The sequence below is a fragment of the Melospiza melodia genome, chromosome 26 (assembly GCF_035770615.1).
Source record: "Melospiza melodia melodia isolate bMelMel2 chromosome 26, bMelMel2.pri, whole genome shotgun sequence".
Lineage (NCBI taxonomy): Eukaryota > Metazoa > Chordata > Aves > Passeriformes > Passerellidae > Melospiza > Melospiza melodia.
In genome coordinates, this window is record NC_086219.1 from 6,104,649 (window position 1) to 6,119,449 (window position 14,801).

A 14,801-nucleotide genomic window follows, 5' to 3' on the forward strand; every position below is an offset into this window, starting at 1 on the left:
CAGATGAGAAATTCATCCTATAAAGGGGAAATTCACTGTGATGCCCCACCCACCACCCTTCTGCAGGGGCACAGGGCAACAAACCCCCAAAACCAGCCCCAAACCCACCCCAAACTCCTTTATTGTCTGTAAGGGACCCAGACCTCACCCCAAACATTTCCATACTGCACGTCTTGCTATAGGAACTGCCCCAAACTGAGCCCCCACATCCCCCAACCACCACCCCAAAATCGATCATTTTACTCCCCAAAGCGCCCCAAACGCCCCAAATCATCCTACACCCTGTGTGCAGCACTGGGAATTGTTTAAATTGTCAGAAACCTCCCCAAAATTTGGAATAACCCCAAAGGAAGGAGCTGGGAGCCCAGAATTGGGAATAATCCCAAAGGAAGGAGTCAGGAACCCAAAACTTGGGAATAACCCCAAAGGAATGAGCTGGGAACCCAGAAATTGGGAATAATCAGGAATAACCCCAAAGGAGGGAGCCAGGAGTCCAGAATTGGGATAACTCCAAAGGAAGGAGAAGGGAACCCAGAAATTGGGAATAACCCCGAAGAGAGGAGAAGGGAACCCAGAAATTGGGAATAATCCCAAAGAAAGGAGAAGGGAACCCAGAAATTGGGAATAATCCCAAAAGAAGGAGCCAGGAGCCCAAAAATCAGGGATTAATACCAAAGGAAGGAGCCGGGAGCCCAAAAATCAGGAATAACCCCAAAGGAAGGAGAAGGGAACCCAGAAATTGGGAATAACGCCAAAGAGAGGAGATGGGAACCCAGAAATGGGGAATAATCCCAAAGAGAGGAGATGGGAACCCAGAAACGGGGAATAACACCAAAGGAAGGAGTTGGAAGCCCAGAAATTGGGAATAACACCAAAGGAAGGAGCCAGGAGTCCAGAAATTTGGAATAACCCCAAAGGAAGGAGCCGGGAGCCCAAAATCAGGAATAAACACCAAAGGAAGGAGCTGGGAGCCCAGAAATTGGGAATAATCCCAAAGAGAGGAGATGGGAATCCAGAAATGGGGAATAATACCAAAGGAAGGAGTTGGAAGCCCAGAAATTGGGAATAACACCAAAGGAAGGAGCCAGGAGTCCAGAAATTTGGAATAACCCCAAAGGAAGGAGCCGGGAGCCCAAAAATCGGGAATAAACCCCAAAGGAAGGAGCTGGGAGCCGCAGGACCCCTCTGCTCTCTTCGGGACCCTCCCTTTCTCCCCCTCCCGCGGAACAGAGGAAGGCGCAGCAATAACAAACCCCCCCGATTTAATTATTATGTGCACAAAGACAAGGGGGATCATTCCCGGCGTTGCGGGGAGCTGCTCGCTCATGCACGGGGGCGGCGGCGGCGCGGGGCGGGTCCGGAGCGGGGCCGGGGCTCAGCAGCCGCCGCAGCTGCGGGCGCACGACGCACCCACGGTCTGGCACAGGCCGCTCGTGGCCATCACCCCGCACTTGGAGAACTTGTCCCGGCACAGGTCGGCTGAGGAGAGCGAGGGGTTATCGCGGGATAATCGGGGAAAATCCGGGAGAGCAGCGAGGGAAGCCCCCCAGCCCCATCCCTCATCACGACCCCGCTGTGCTCCGGGGGTCGCGGGAGCTTTGGGAGCAGCGAGGGACCCCCGCCCCACTGGGGACAGGAGACAGGAGATAAGGGGGAGAGTGGATGGAATTTCAGGATGGGGGAGAAGCATCTCCCTGCCATTCCCTGGAGGGAAAATCCGGTGAGCGAGAAACCGGGAGCGACCCCATCCTACATCCCGGCCCCATCCCAAAATCCCGCAGGACCAAAGCTCCGGAGACCCCCAGAGCAGGGAGAGACCCCCGCCCCATCGAGGCACACCCCGAGCCCATCCCGCATCCCGACCCCACTCTGCTCTGGGGATCTCGGGAGCTTTGGTCCTGCGGGATTTTCCCTCCCCGAATTACGGGGAAAATCGTGATTGGGATGGGGACGGACCCGATTTCTCTCTCGCCGGATTTTCTCGCTCACCGGATTTTCCCTCCCCGGAATTTGGGGGAAAAGCGGGATTGGGACGGGGACGGTGCCGGTTTCTCGCTCAGCGGATTTTCCCTCCCCGGAATTTGGGGGAAAAGCGGGATTGGGACGGGGACGGTGCCGGTTTCTCGCTCACCTCGCAGCAGCTCCTCGTGGGCGCACACGGTGCGGACGCAGATCTCCTTGTTGATGACATAAACCCGGCGGAGGCTGGAATGGTTTGGGATAGAAAGGATGGGGATGTGAAGCGGAGGGGTTCCCAAAACCCCAATCAGAAGGATCGGGGATGTTCCCCGCCCCTCACGCACCTGTAGAAGCAGATCTCGTTCAGGCACTGCTTGCAGGGCTTGTGCACGGAGTAGAGCCGGGTGCAGGGGTACTGCTCCTCCCGGCAGTCTGCGGCAGGGAACGAGCGATTCCCGGGAATTCCTCCTCACCCTGCCCCGATTGTCGCCTCCCCCCGCCCCCGCTGTCCCCCCGCGGTGGCACAGCCCCGCTCCCGGGGGGAACGGTGGGACCCAGGCCCAGGGAACGGGATCGGGAATGGGATCGGCACTCACCGAGCGGTCCCGGCTCCGTGGGCTCCGTCTCGGGCACCGCAGCTGAGGGGGACAGAGGGACAGAGGGACAGGGGACACGAGATAGGGGGACAGGGGAGAGGAGGACACGGGACACGGGACGGGGACAGGGAATGGGACAGGTGACAGGAGGACAGGGGACAGGGCACGGGGAGAGTGGGACAGGAGAACAGGGAATGAAACAGGGGAACAGGGGATGGGGAAAAGGGGACAGGGGGACACGGGGACAGGGGACAGGGGGACAGAGGAGAGTGGGACAGGGGGACAGGAGACAGAGGGACAGAGGGACAGGGGAACAGGGGAGAGAGGAAAAAGGGGACAGGGGACAGGGGGACAGGGAATGGGACAGGGGAGAGGAGGACAGGGAATGGGGAGAGGGGAGAGGGCAGAGAGGAACAAGGGGACAGGGAACAGGGGACAGGGGGACAGGGAATGGGACAGGGGAGAGGGGACAGGGGGACAAGGGGACAGGAGATAAGGGGGACAGGGGATGAAATTTCAGCATGAGGCAGAAGCATCTCCCTGCCCCTTCCCTGGATTTTAGGTCTGGAGCACCCTGGGCACCCACCGGCTGCTCTGGGGGGCACAGCTGGGCTGGGGGGACAGGGAAGGGACAGAGAGACCCGGGACTGGGGGGCTGTCACCCACTCTGGGGGCTGTCACCTGTCCTGGAGGGGCTGTCACCCACCTTGGGGGCTGTCACCCACCTGGGGTCGGGGCTGGCACCGTTTCCTGCTGGGATTGCTGCTGGGATTGGTACCGGAACTGCTCCTCCGGGGCTCGGGGGGTGACATCTGCAGGGAGAGACCCCGTGCAGGGACACCCCCAAATCCCCAAATCCCCAAATCTCCAAATCCAGATCCCCCCCCCGGCATCCCAGAGGGAAACACTCACCGTGGTAGTCGTAGTAATCCTGAATTTCTGGGGATAAAACAGAAAGAGGCTGAGGGAGGGTTTGGGGAGAGAGCTCATCCCGTGGGGACTGGGGGTGGGAAATGAGACCCCTGGAATTCCCTGGTGGGTCGGGAAAACTCCATCCAACCCCCACAGGTGGGGACGGGGGATGGATGAAGGTTCAAAAAATAATTGGATAAAGTTCTAATAAATAGTTGGATAAAGGTTTAATAAAGAATTGGATAAAGGGAAATAAAGAATTGGTTAGATGTTTGATAAAGTTTTGGATAAAGGGTTAATAAGGAATTGGATAAAGGGTTAATGAAGGATAAAAGTTTAAAAAGGAATTGGATAAAGGATTAATAAGGAATTGATAAAGGTTTAATAAAGAATTGGATAAAGGGTTAATAAAGTATTAGATAAAGGGTTAATAAAGTATTAGATAAAGGGCTAATAAAGAATTGGATAAAGGGAAATAAAGAATTGGACAGATGTTTAATAAAGATTTGGATAAAGGGTTAATAAGGAATTGGATAAAGGGATAAGAAATAAATATTAGATAAAGGGTTAATAAAGAATTGGATAAAGGGAAATAAAGAATTGGATAGATGTTTAATAAAGATTTGGATAAAGGGTTAATAAGGAATTGGATAAAGGGAAATAAAGAATTGGATAGATGTTTAATAAAGTATTTGATAAAGGTTTAATAAGGAATTGGATAAAGGTTAATAAAGAATTGGATAAAGGTTTAACAAGGAATTGGATAAATGTTTAATAAAGTATTCAGTAAAGGTTTAAAAAGGTTTTGGATAAAAGGCTAATAAGGAATTGATAAAGGGTTAATAAAGAATTGGATAAAGGGTTAATAAAGAATTGGATAAATGTTTAATAAAGTATTTGATATAAGTTTAATAAGAATTGATAAAGGTTTAATAAAGAATTGCCAGTGAGAGCAGAGGGAGGAGCTGGGAAGGCTGGGAATTCCAGGGGCGGAGGAAAAGAACGGAGCACAAGAGGGATGATCAGAGGGGTGGGTGTCTGTCTGTCTGTCTGGATCAGAGGGGTGGGTGTCTGTCTGTTGGATCAGAGGGATGGGTGTCTGTCTGTTGGATCAGAAGGATGGGTGTCTGTCTGTCCGGATCAGAGATATGAGTGTCTGTCTGTCTGGATCAGAGGCATGGGTGTCTGTCTGTCTGTCTGGATCAGAGGGATGGGTGTCTGTCTGTCTGGACCAGAGATATGAGTGTCTGTCTGTCCGGATCAGAGGCATGGGTGTCTGTCTGTCTGGATCAGAGATATGAGTGTCTGTCTGTCTGGATCAGAGGGGTGGGTGTCTGTCTGTCCAGATCAGAGGGATGGGTGTCTGTCTGTCTGGATCAGAGGGGTGGGTGTCTGTCTGTCTGTGTGTCTGTGTGTCTGTCTGTCCGGGAGAGGGACGGAGGGGGCGGGGCGGTGCCGGCGGGCTCTCACCTGCCTGCTGGTCGTACTGGGAGTACTGCACTGGCTCGGGGTAGGTGATGCCCTCGAAGCGGCTGAACTGTCCCTGCACCAGGAGCGCTGCGGGGCAGGGCCGGGGTCAGCGGGGCACGGCACCCCAAAAACGGGACCTGGGATTCCATGGACACCCCAAACCGGGATCTGGGATTCCATGGGCACCCCAAAAACGGGACCTGGGATTCCATGGACACCCCAAACCGGGTCTGGGATTCCATGGGCACCCCAAACCGGGATCTGGGATTCCCATGGACACCCCAAACCGGGTCTGGGATTCCATGGACACCCCAAACTGGAATTTGGGATTCCATGGACACCCCAAACTGGGATTTGGGATTCCCATGGACACCCCAACCCGGGTCTGGGATTCCCATGGACACCCCAAACTGGGATCTGGGATTCCCATGGACACCCCAACCCGGGTCTGGGATTCCCATGGACACCCTGAACCCAGGATTTGGGGTTCTCACAGATACCCCAAACAAGGATTCCCATGGACACACCAAACTGGGTCTGGGATTCCCATGGAAACGCAAAACAGGGGTCTGGGATTCCCTCAGATACCCCAAACCAGGATTTGGGATCCCCATAGATACCCCAAACTGGGATCTGGGATTCCCATGGACACCCTAAAAACAGGATCTGGGATTCCCAAGGACACCCCAAACCGGGATCTGGGACTCCCATGGACACCCCAAACCGGGATCTGGGATTCCCATGGACACCCCAAACTGGGACCTGGGATTCCATGGACACCCCAAAAACGGGATCTGGGATTCCCATGGACACCCCAACCCAGGATCTGGGATTCCCATGGACACCCCAAAAACAGGATCTGGGATTCCCACGGAAACCCCAAACTGGGATCTGGGATTCCCATGGACACCCCAAACTGGGATCTGGGATTCCCATGGACACCCCAACCCGGGTCTGGGATTCCCATGGACACCCTGAACCCAGGATTTGGGATTCTCACAGATACCCCAAACCAGGATTCCCATGGACACACCAAACTGGGTCTGGGATTCCCATGGAAACGCAAAACAGGGGTCTGGGATTCCCTCAGATACCCCAAACCGGGATCTGGGATTCCATGGACACCCCAAACCGGGATCTGGGATTCCCATGGACACCCCAAACTGGGACCTGGGATTCCATGGACACCCCAAAAACGGGATCTGGGATTCCATGGACACCCCAAACCGGGTCTGGGATTCCCATGGACACCCCAAACCGGGTCTGGGATTCCCATGGAAACCCCAAACTGGGATCTGGGATTCCATGGACACCCCAAACTGGGATCTGGGATTCCCATGGACACCCTAAAAACAGGATCTGGGATTCCCACGGAAACCCCAAACTGGGATCTGGGATTCCCATGGACACCCCAAACTGGGATCTGGGATTCCCATGGACACCCCAAACCGGGTCTGGGATTCCATGGACACCCTGAACCCAGGATTTGGGATTCTCACAGATACCCCAAACCAGGATTCCCATGGACACCCCAAACTGGGACCTGGGATTCCCATGGACACCCCAAACCGGGTCTGGGATTCCCATGGACACCCTGAACCCAGGATTTGGGATTCTCACAGATACCCCAAACAAGGATTCCCATGGACACCCCAAACTGGGTCTGGGATTCCCATGGAAACGCAAAACAGGGGTCTGGGATTCCCTCAGATACCCCAAACCAGGATTTGGGTTCTCATGGACACCCCAAACAGGGATCTGGGATTCCCATGGACACCCTAAAAACAGGATCTGGGATTCCCAAGGACACCCCAAAAACGGGATCTGGGATTCCATGGACACCCCAAACCGGGATCTGGGATTCCCATGGACACCCCAACCCAGGATCTGGGATTCCCATGGACACCCCAAAAACAGGATCTGGGATTCCCACGGAAACCCCAAACTGGGATCTGGGATTCCCATGGACACCCTGAACCCAGGATTTGGGTTCTCATGGACACCCCAACTGGAATCTGGGATTCCCATTGACACCCCTGCCCAGGATTTGGGGTTCCCACGGACACCCCCAGCCTGATCCCCGCTCCCACCATCCCCAATCCCCCCCTCTGTCCTTAGGGCCCCGCAGCCCCCGGAGGGCGGGAGAGGGTTTGGGATGCTCAGGGATGCAGGATCAGCCCTGCCCGGGTCCCTGGCTGACCCCAGAGGATCCCGGCAGCCACGGCCCCGCTGATCCCGGGATGCTCCAAACCCCTCCATCCCCTGGGAGCTCATCCTGCCACGGATCCGGGGGGGAAACAGCTCCAAATCCAGCGTGGAAGGGTCGGAGGGACCGGAATTCCCAGGAAGGGGCCGGAATCCCGGGAAGGGATTGGAATCCTGGGAGGGATGGGAATTCCTGGGAAAGGATTGGAATACCCGGGAAGGGATTGGAATCCTCAGGAAGGGTTTGGAATCCCAGGAAAGGGATGGGAATCTCCAGGAAGAGATCGGAATCCTGGGAAGGGATCAGAATCCCCAGGAAGGGATGGGAATCCCTGGGGAGGGACTGGAATTCTTGGGAAGGGATTCGGATCTGAGAAGGGACTGGAATCCCCAGGAAAGGATGAGAATTTCCAGGAAGGGATTGGAATTCCTGGGAAGGGATTGGAATCCCCAGGAAGGGATCAGAATTCTCAGGAAGGGACTGGAATCCCTGGAAAGGGATCGGAATCCTCGAGAAGGGACCAGAATCCCCCAGGGAAGGGATTGGAATCCCTGAGAAAGGATGAGAATACTCGGGTAGGGATCAGAATCCCCAGGAAGTGTTTGGAATCCCAGGAAGGGACCAGAATCCTGGGAAGGGATTGAAATCCAGGAAAGGGATTGGAATCCTCAGGAAGGGATCAGAATTCTCAGGAAGGGTTTGGAATCCCCAGGAATGGATTGGAATCACTGGGAAGGGATGGGAATCTCTGGGAAGGGATTGGAATCCCAGGGAAAGGATCAGAATTCTCGGGAAGGGACCGGAATCCTCAGGGATTGGAATCCCTGGGAAAGGATTGGAAGGGATGGGAATCCCAGGACGGGATGGGAATACCCAGGAAGACATAAGAATCTCTGGGGAGGGACTGGAATCCCAGGAAGGGACTGGAATCCCTGGGAAGGGATCAGAATCCCCAGGAAGGAGCCAGAATCCTGGGAAAGGATTGGAATCCCCAGGAAAGGATTGGAACCCATGGGAAGAGATGGGAATCTCTGGGAAGGGATTGGAATCCCAGGAAAGGACCAGAATCTCCGGGAAGGGATCAGAATCCCCAGGAAGGGGCTGGAATCCCAGCAAGGGATTGGAATCACTGGGAAGGGATGAGAATCTCCGGGAAGGGATTGGAATCCTGGGAGAGGACTGGAATCCCCAGGAAGGGATCAGAATTCCCAGGAAGGGACCAGAATCCTTGGGAAAGGATTGGAATCTCTGGGAAGGGATTGGAATCCTGGGAGAGGACTGGAATCCCCAGGAAGGGATCGGAATCCCCAGGAAAGGATTGGAATCACTGGGAAAGGATTGGAATCCCCAGGAAGGGATTGGAATCACTGGGAAAGGATTGGAATCCCCAGGAAAGGATTGGAATCACTGGGAAAGGATCGGAATCCCTGGGAATGGGGCTCAGCTCACCCCACTCTCTCTCCCTCTGCTCCATCCCTCCGTGTCCCGTTCAGGATCACCCTGGGCTGGGAATGCTGTCAGAGTTTGAGTCTCCAGCTCCTTCCCTCACCCCGGGATGTTTCCCCGTGTCCCCCCTTTGTGTGCAGCCCCTTCCACCCAAACCTCTCCTGGCTCCATCCCCGTCCCCTCCTGCTCGCCGCCGTCCCCTCTGCCATCCCCAGGGTTATAAACCCCATTTCCCTGGGATTTTGCCCCATTTTGTGCCACCTCCATGTCCCAACTCACTTGGAGCCGGCTCAGAGCCATTCCCAGCCCTAAAAACGAGCCCAAAGTGGGATTTGGGGGAATTTTGGGGAGTAACAGGGAATGAGTGATGGAGCAGCCACCCAAAAACCGCTTGGGAGTGAGTTGTGGCCACTTCAAATGATGCTTTACTTCCAAAAATTAACACTTTGCACCCTAAAAATGCATTTTTGGAGGATTCGATCCCCACAATGAGGTTCTGGAAGGTAAAAATGAGGCTTTGGGCCAAAACATTGAGTATTTGGGTCTATAAACAAAACTTTGGCCTCTAAATCAGAGGCTTTAGGCTTTCAAAACCGAACTTTGGGCCTTAAAAATGAGATTTTGGGTATTAAGATTAACTTTTAGACCTCAGAAAGGGCACTTGGGACTTGAAAATGAGGGTTTGCACCATAAAAAATGAGGTTTCCAACCACAGAATCAGAGCTTTGGGCCCCAAAAGTGAAGATTTGGGATGTAAAACTGAGGTTTAGGGATGCTAATATGAGTTTTTGGGAAGCAAAAATGAGGGTTTGGGGCACAAAAATGAGGATTTGGGATCTAAAAATGAGGGTTTGGGGCACAAAAATGAGGATTTGGGGCACAAAAATGAGGGTTTGGGACACAAAAATGAGGGTTTGGGGCACAAAAATGAGGGTTTGGGATACAAAAATGAGGGTTTGGGGCACAAAAATGAGGATTTGGAACATAAAAATGAAGTTTTGGGATGCAAAAATGAGGCTTGGGGGCACAAAAAAATTAGGTTTTTGTCCCTAGATATGGGGTTTAGACGCTGAAAATGAGCGTTTGGACCCTCCAGTTGTGTCCTGGGGTTTAAAAACGAGGAAAAGGGGTACAAGTGGATATTGAAAATGTGGATTGGGATGACCCAGACGGTGCTGGGGGCTCGGGGGTGGCGCAGGGACAGGCAGGGACACTGACCTGGCAGACACAGCAGCAGGAGCTCCGCCGCTCTCATCCTGCTGGAGCGCCGGGACAGGGCGGGAGCGCGGCCGGGATGCAGCCGGAGGAGTCTGGGGGGAACAGAGGGAATTCAGAGGGAGGGGACACACAGGGACACGCAAGGACAGGCAGGGACAGGCAGGGACACATAGGGACAGACAGGGATGCACAGGGACAGGTAGGGACACACAGGGACAGGCAACGACACGCAGGGACACTCAGGGATGCACAGGGACACACAGGCACATACAGGGACACACAGGGACATGCAGGGACACTCAGGCACATGCAGGGACACACAGGGACATGCAGGGACATGTGGGGACACTCAGGGGAACAGGGATACACAGGGACATGTGGGGACACGCAGGGACATGTGGGGACACACGGGGACATGTAGGGACAGACGGACACTCAGGGACACTCAGGGACACGCAGGGACACAAAGGGATGCAAAGGGACATGCAGAGACAGGCAGGGACACACAGGGACATGCAGGGACACAAAGGGACACTCAGGGACAGGCAGGGACACACAGGGACACACAGGGACATGCAGGGACACACAGGGACATGTAGGGACACTCAGGGACACACAGGGACACTCAGGCACATGCAGTGATACACAGGGACACACAGGGACATGTAGGGACAGACGGACACACAGGGACACACAGGGACATGCAGGGACAGGCAGGGACACACAGGGATGCACAGGGACACTCAGGGACACTCAGGGACACTTGCATGCACAGGGACATGCAGGGACACATGAGGACATGCAGGGATGCAGAAGGACACACGGGGACACACGGGGACACTCAGGGACAGACAGGGACATGCAGGGACATTCAGGGACACACAGGGACACATGAGGACATGCAGGGACACACAGGGGCATGAAGGGACATGTAGGGACACTCAGGGACAGGCAAGGACATGTAGGGACAGACAGGGACATGTAGGGACAGATGGACACTCAGGGACACACAGGGACGCACAGAGACACACAGGGACACGCAGGGACACGCAGGGACATAAAGGGACACACAGGGATGCACAGGGACACCCAGTACACGCAGGGACACTCAGGGACATGCAGGGACACACAGGGACACGCAGGGACATGCAGGGACACATAGGGACACTCAGGGACAGACAAGGACATGCAGGGACATTCAGGGACATGAAGGGACACACAGGGATGCACAGGGACACGCAGGGACACGCAGGGACACTGCCCCATCCCGGGTGTCCCCCGGAGCTGGCTCCAAAAACATCCTCCCCCTCCCAGTCCTCAGAGATGAAGAAATTTCCCCAAAAACGCTTCCCGCCCATTCCCAGGAGATTTGCGAGAACCAAACCCCGGAATGTCCCTCGGGCAGAGCAGGGAGGAGAAATCCCAGCGGGGTGTGGGATCACCCCCGGGATCATTCCTGGGATGCCGGGATCCCTCCTGGGGAGTCGGGATGGCTGCCAGGATCTGGGATAATTCCCAGGATGTCGGAATGATCACTGCCAGGATCATTCCCAAGATGTTGGGATTGCTTCCAGGATCACTCCCGGGATGCCGAGATCATTCCTGGGATGTTGGGATCACTCCTGGGATCACTCCCAGGATGTTGGGATCGTTCCCAGCATCACTTCAGGATGTGGGAGGAGAGGCCCAGACCCCCCTGAGTGGAAATTTTGAGCTCCTTTCCCGAGGTTTCCAATTCCTTGCGTGAGGATTTGTTTCGGGGGTTGCTGCATTTAGGGCGTCCCCTAAATCCAAAGGAATGTGGGGATTTGAGGAGAAAATCCCGGATTTTAGAGGAATCCCGTGGGCTTTGGGAGCTCAGGGAGCTCGGGAGCTTCCCGGCGTTTTCCAAGCCTGCTGCTCCCGGCGGGACGAGGGGCCAAGGCCGGGATTGCCAGGAATGCCGCAGCCCTTCCCCCATCCCCAGCCAGCTCCAGGGGAAAAACCGAGGGAAAAAGAGAAATTCTCCCCCAAAACTCCTCTGAAATCCGGGGGAAGGGGTTTGAGGATGAATCCCACCGGCATTCCCAGCGCTCGGGTGGGGGGATCCTCCCCGGGCTCTCCCGGCTCTGCTGCTGGAGGGGGAAACTGAGGCACGGGGGAGAGGAGCCCTTTGAACCTCATCCCTGCGGTGCAGGAACATCAACCCCCCGTGCTGGGAGAGCTTCCTGGAGAGATCCTGGGGGAATGGGGCTCCAGCCCCACAACAGCCGGGAAGGGTCAGTGGGACCGGGCAGAGCGGCTCTGGAAGGTGGGATCCTCCAGGGATCACCCTGCACCTTCCAGGGATCCCATCCTGAACCTTCCAGGGATCCCATCCTGAACCTTCCTGGGATCCCATCCTGCTCCAATGTGGGATCTTCCAGAGATCCCATCCTGCACCTTCCAGGGATCCCATCCTGCTCCAATGTGGGATCTTCCAGGGATCCCATCCTGCACCTTCCAGGGATCCCATCCTGCTCCAATGTGGGATCTTCCAGAGATCCCATCCTGAACCTTCCTGGGATCCCATCGTGCTGCAATGTGGGATCTTCCAGAGGTCCCTTCCTGAACCTTCCAGGGATCCCATCCTGCACCTTCCAGGGATCCCATCCTGCTCTAATGTGGGATCCTCCAGGGATTCCATCCTGAACCTTTCAGGGATCCCATCCTGCTCCAATGTGGGATCCTCCAGGGATCCCATCTTGCACCTTCCAGGGATCCCATCCTGCTCCAATGTGGGATCCTCCAGAGATCATCCTGCACCTTCCAAGGACCCCATCCTGCTCCAATGTGGGATCCTCCAGGGATCCCATCCTGCACCAGCTCCAGAGCGGGATCCTCCAGGAATCACATCCCAAACCTTCCAGGGATCCCATTCTGCACCACTTCCAGAGTGTGGGACCCTCTAAGGATCCCATCCCACACCAGCCCAAGTGTGGGATCCTCCAGGGACCACATCCTGCACCAGATCCAGAGTGTGAGATCATCCAGGAATCCCATCCTAAACCTTCCAGGGATCCCATCCCACACCAAATCCAGAGATTGGGATCCTCCAGGGATCCCATTCTGCATCTTCCAAGGACCCCATCCTGCTCCAATGTGGGATCCTCCAGGGATCCCATCCTGAACCTTTCAGGGATCCCATTCTACACTAGATTCAGAGTGTGGGATCTTCCAGGGATCACATCCTGCACCAGAATTCGGGATCCTCCAGAGATCCCATCCTGCACTTTTCAGGGATCCCATCCCACACTAGATTCAGACTATGGGATCTTCCAGGGATCCCATTCCACACCTGATCCAGAGACTGGGATCCTCCAGGGATCCCATCCTGCACCTTCCAGGGATCACATCCTGCACCTTCCAGGGATCCCATCCTGCTCCAATGTGGGATCCTCCAGAGATTCCATCCTGCACCTTCCAGAGATCCCATCCTGCTCCAATGTGGGATCCTCCAGAGATCACCCTGCACCTTCCAGGGATCCCCTCCTGCACCTTCCAGGGATCCCATCCTGCTCCAATGTGGGATCCTCCAGGGATCCCATCCCGCTCCATCCCCAAGTCCCGTTTCCCAGCCATCTCGGTGACTGAAGGCGCCTTCCAGGGCCCTTGTCCTGCACCAAGCCCAGCCTGTGGCACCCTCTGGGCCCCAGGTCCTCTCCAGCACCATCAGGGCACCCTCAGGACCCCGTCCTGCAGCCCCTTCCCCACAGCTCATCCCATGGGAACCTCCTCCTCCTCCTCCTCCCCATTCCAGGGCTGGAGCTGCAGGAGGTGCTGACTCCAGACCCTTCCCAGCTTTGGGAATCCACGGAGCCGGTCCCACTGGGCTGGATCAGCGCCCTCAGCCCTGGCTGTGGTGGGACAGGCCCTGTCTGCTCCCCACCCATGGCCCAGGAGCTGTCCTGGAATGTCCTGGGATTAAAGGGACTGGGATGAACTGGACCAGCGACGCCTCTGGAGGCTTTGCCAGGCTGGCAGAGCTGGGGTCCTGGACAGCACCTGATGGATGAAGGATGGAAGGATGGAAGGATGGATGGATGGATGGATGGATGGATGGATGGATGGATGGATGGATGGATGGATGGATGGATGGATGGAGGGATGGATCCATGGAGGGATGGATGGATGTTGGATGGATGGATGGAATCCATGGATGGATGGATGGATGGATGGATGGAATCCATGGATGGATGTTAGATGGATGGATGGAATCCATGGATGGATGTTAGATGGATGGATGGATGGATGGATGGATGGATGGATGGATGGATGGATGGATGGATGGAATCCATGGATGGATGGATGGATGGATGGATGGAATCCATGGATGGATGTTAGATGGATGGATGGATGGATGGATGGATGGATGGATGGATGGATGGATGGAGGGATGGATGGATGGATGGAATTCATGGATGGATGGAATCCATGGATGGATGGATGGATGGATGGATGGATGGACGATGGATGGATGGATGGAATCCATGGATGGATAGAATCCATGGATGGATGGATGGATGGATGAAATCCATGGAGGGATGGATGGATGGATGGATGGATGGATGGATGGATGGATGGATGATGGATGGATGGATGGATGGATGGATGGATGGATGGATGGATGGATGGATGACGGATGGATGGATGGATGGAATCCATGGATGGATGGATGCATGGACGGACAGACGGATGGAGGGACAGACACCACCTCTGGATGGAGGGACAGACACCCCCTCTGGAGCCGTCCCCTCCATCCTCCCGCCCTCCCAAGCACACGACTCCGCAGTGCCCTCCCTGCCAGCCCCGTTTCCAGCCTGCTCAGCTTCTCCTGAGCTCCAGTTCCCTGAATTCCCCCCAATCTTGGCTGGAGCTCGCAGGGTTTGGCCGCGGGATGGGGACAGTCGGGTCACGTCTGCCCCGACGGCGACGCCAGCGGCTGCTCCCGACGGAGACCCCGGAGCGACGCCGAC

The 14,801-nt window shown here is 55.5% G+C and overlaps 1 protein-coding gene across 1 annotated transcript; it reads right to left on the reverse strand.

The window, feature by feature from the left end:
• Positions 1-1,375: 1,375 nt before the first annotated feature.
• On the reverse strand, positions 1,376-9,960 carry MFAP2 (microfibril associated protein 2). The gene is made up of 8 exons (XM_063176891.1): positions 9,808-9,960; positions 4,938-5,024; positions 3,468-3,494; positions 3,281-3,367; positions 2,556-2,597; positions 2,304-2,391; positions 2,132-2,205; positions 1,376-1,479 (listed from the first exon to the last, which is right to left on the reverse strand). The coding sequence occupies exons 1-8, from the start codon at positions 9,842-9,844 to the stop codon at positions 1,376-1,378; spliced, it is 546 nt and encodes a 181-aa protein (XP_063032961.1). The 5' UTR covers positions 9,845-9,960.
• Positions 9,961-14,801: the final 4,841 nt, after the last annotated feature.

Coding starts and splice junctions, on each gene's coding strand:
- MFAP2 (XM_063176891.1), bottom strand. CDS start 9,844: ATGAGAGCGGCGGAGCTCCTGCTGCTGTGTCTGCCAG. Junction 5,025..9,807: donor CCTGCTGCTGTGTCTGCCAG/GTCAGTGTCCCT, acceptor CCTGCCCCGCAG/CGCTCCTGGTGCAGGGACAG. Junction 1,480..2,131: donor CCACGAGGAGCTGCTGCGAG/GTGAGCGAGAAA, acceptor CGCTCTCCTCAG/CCGACCTGTGCCGGGACAAG.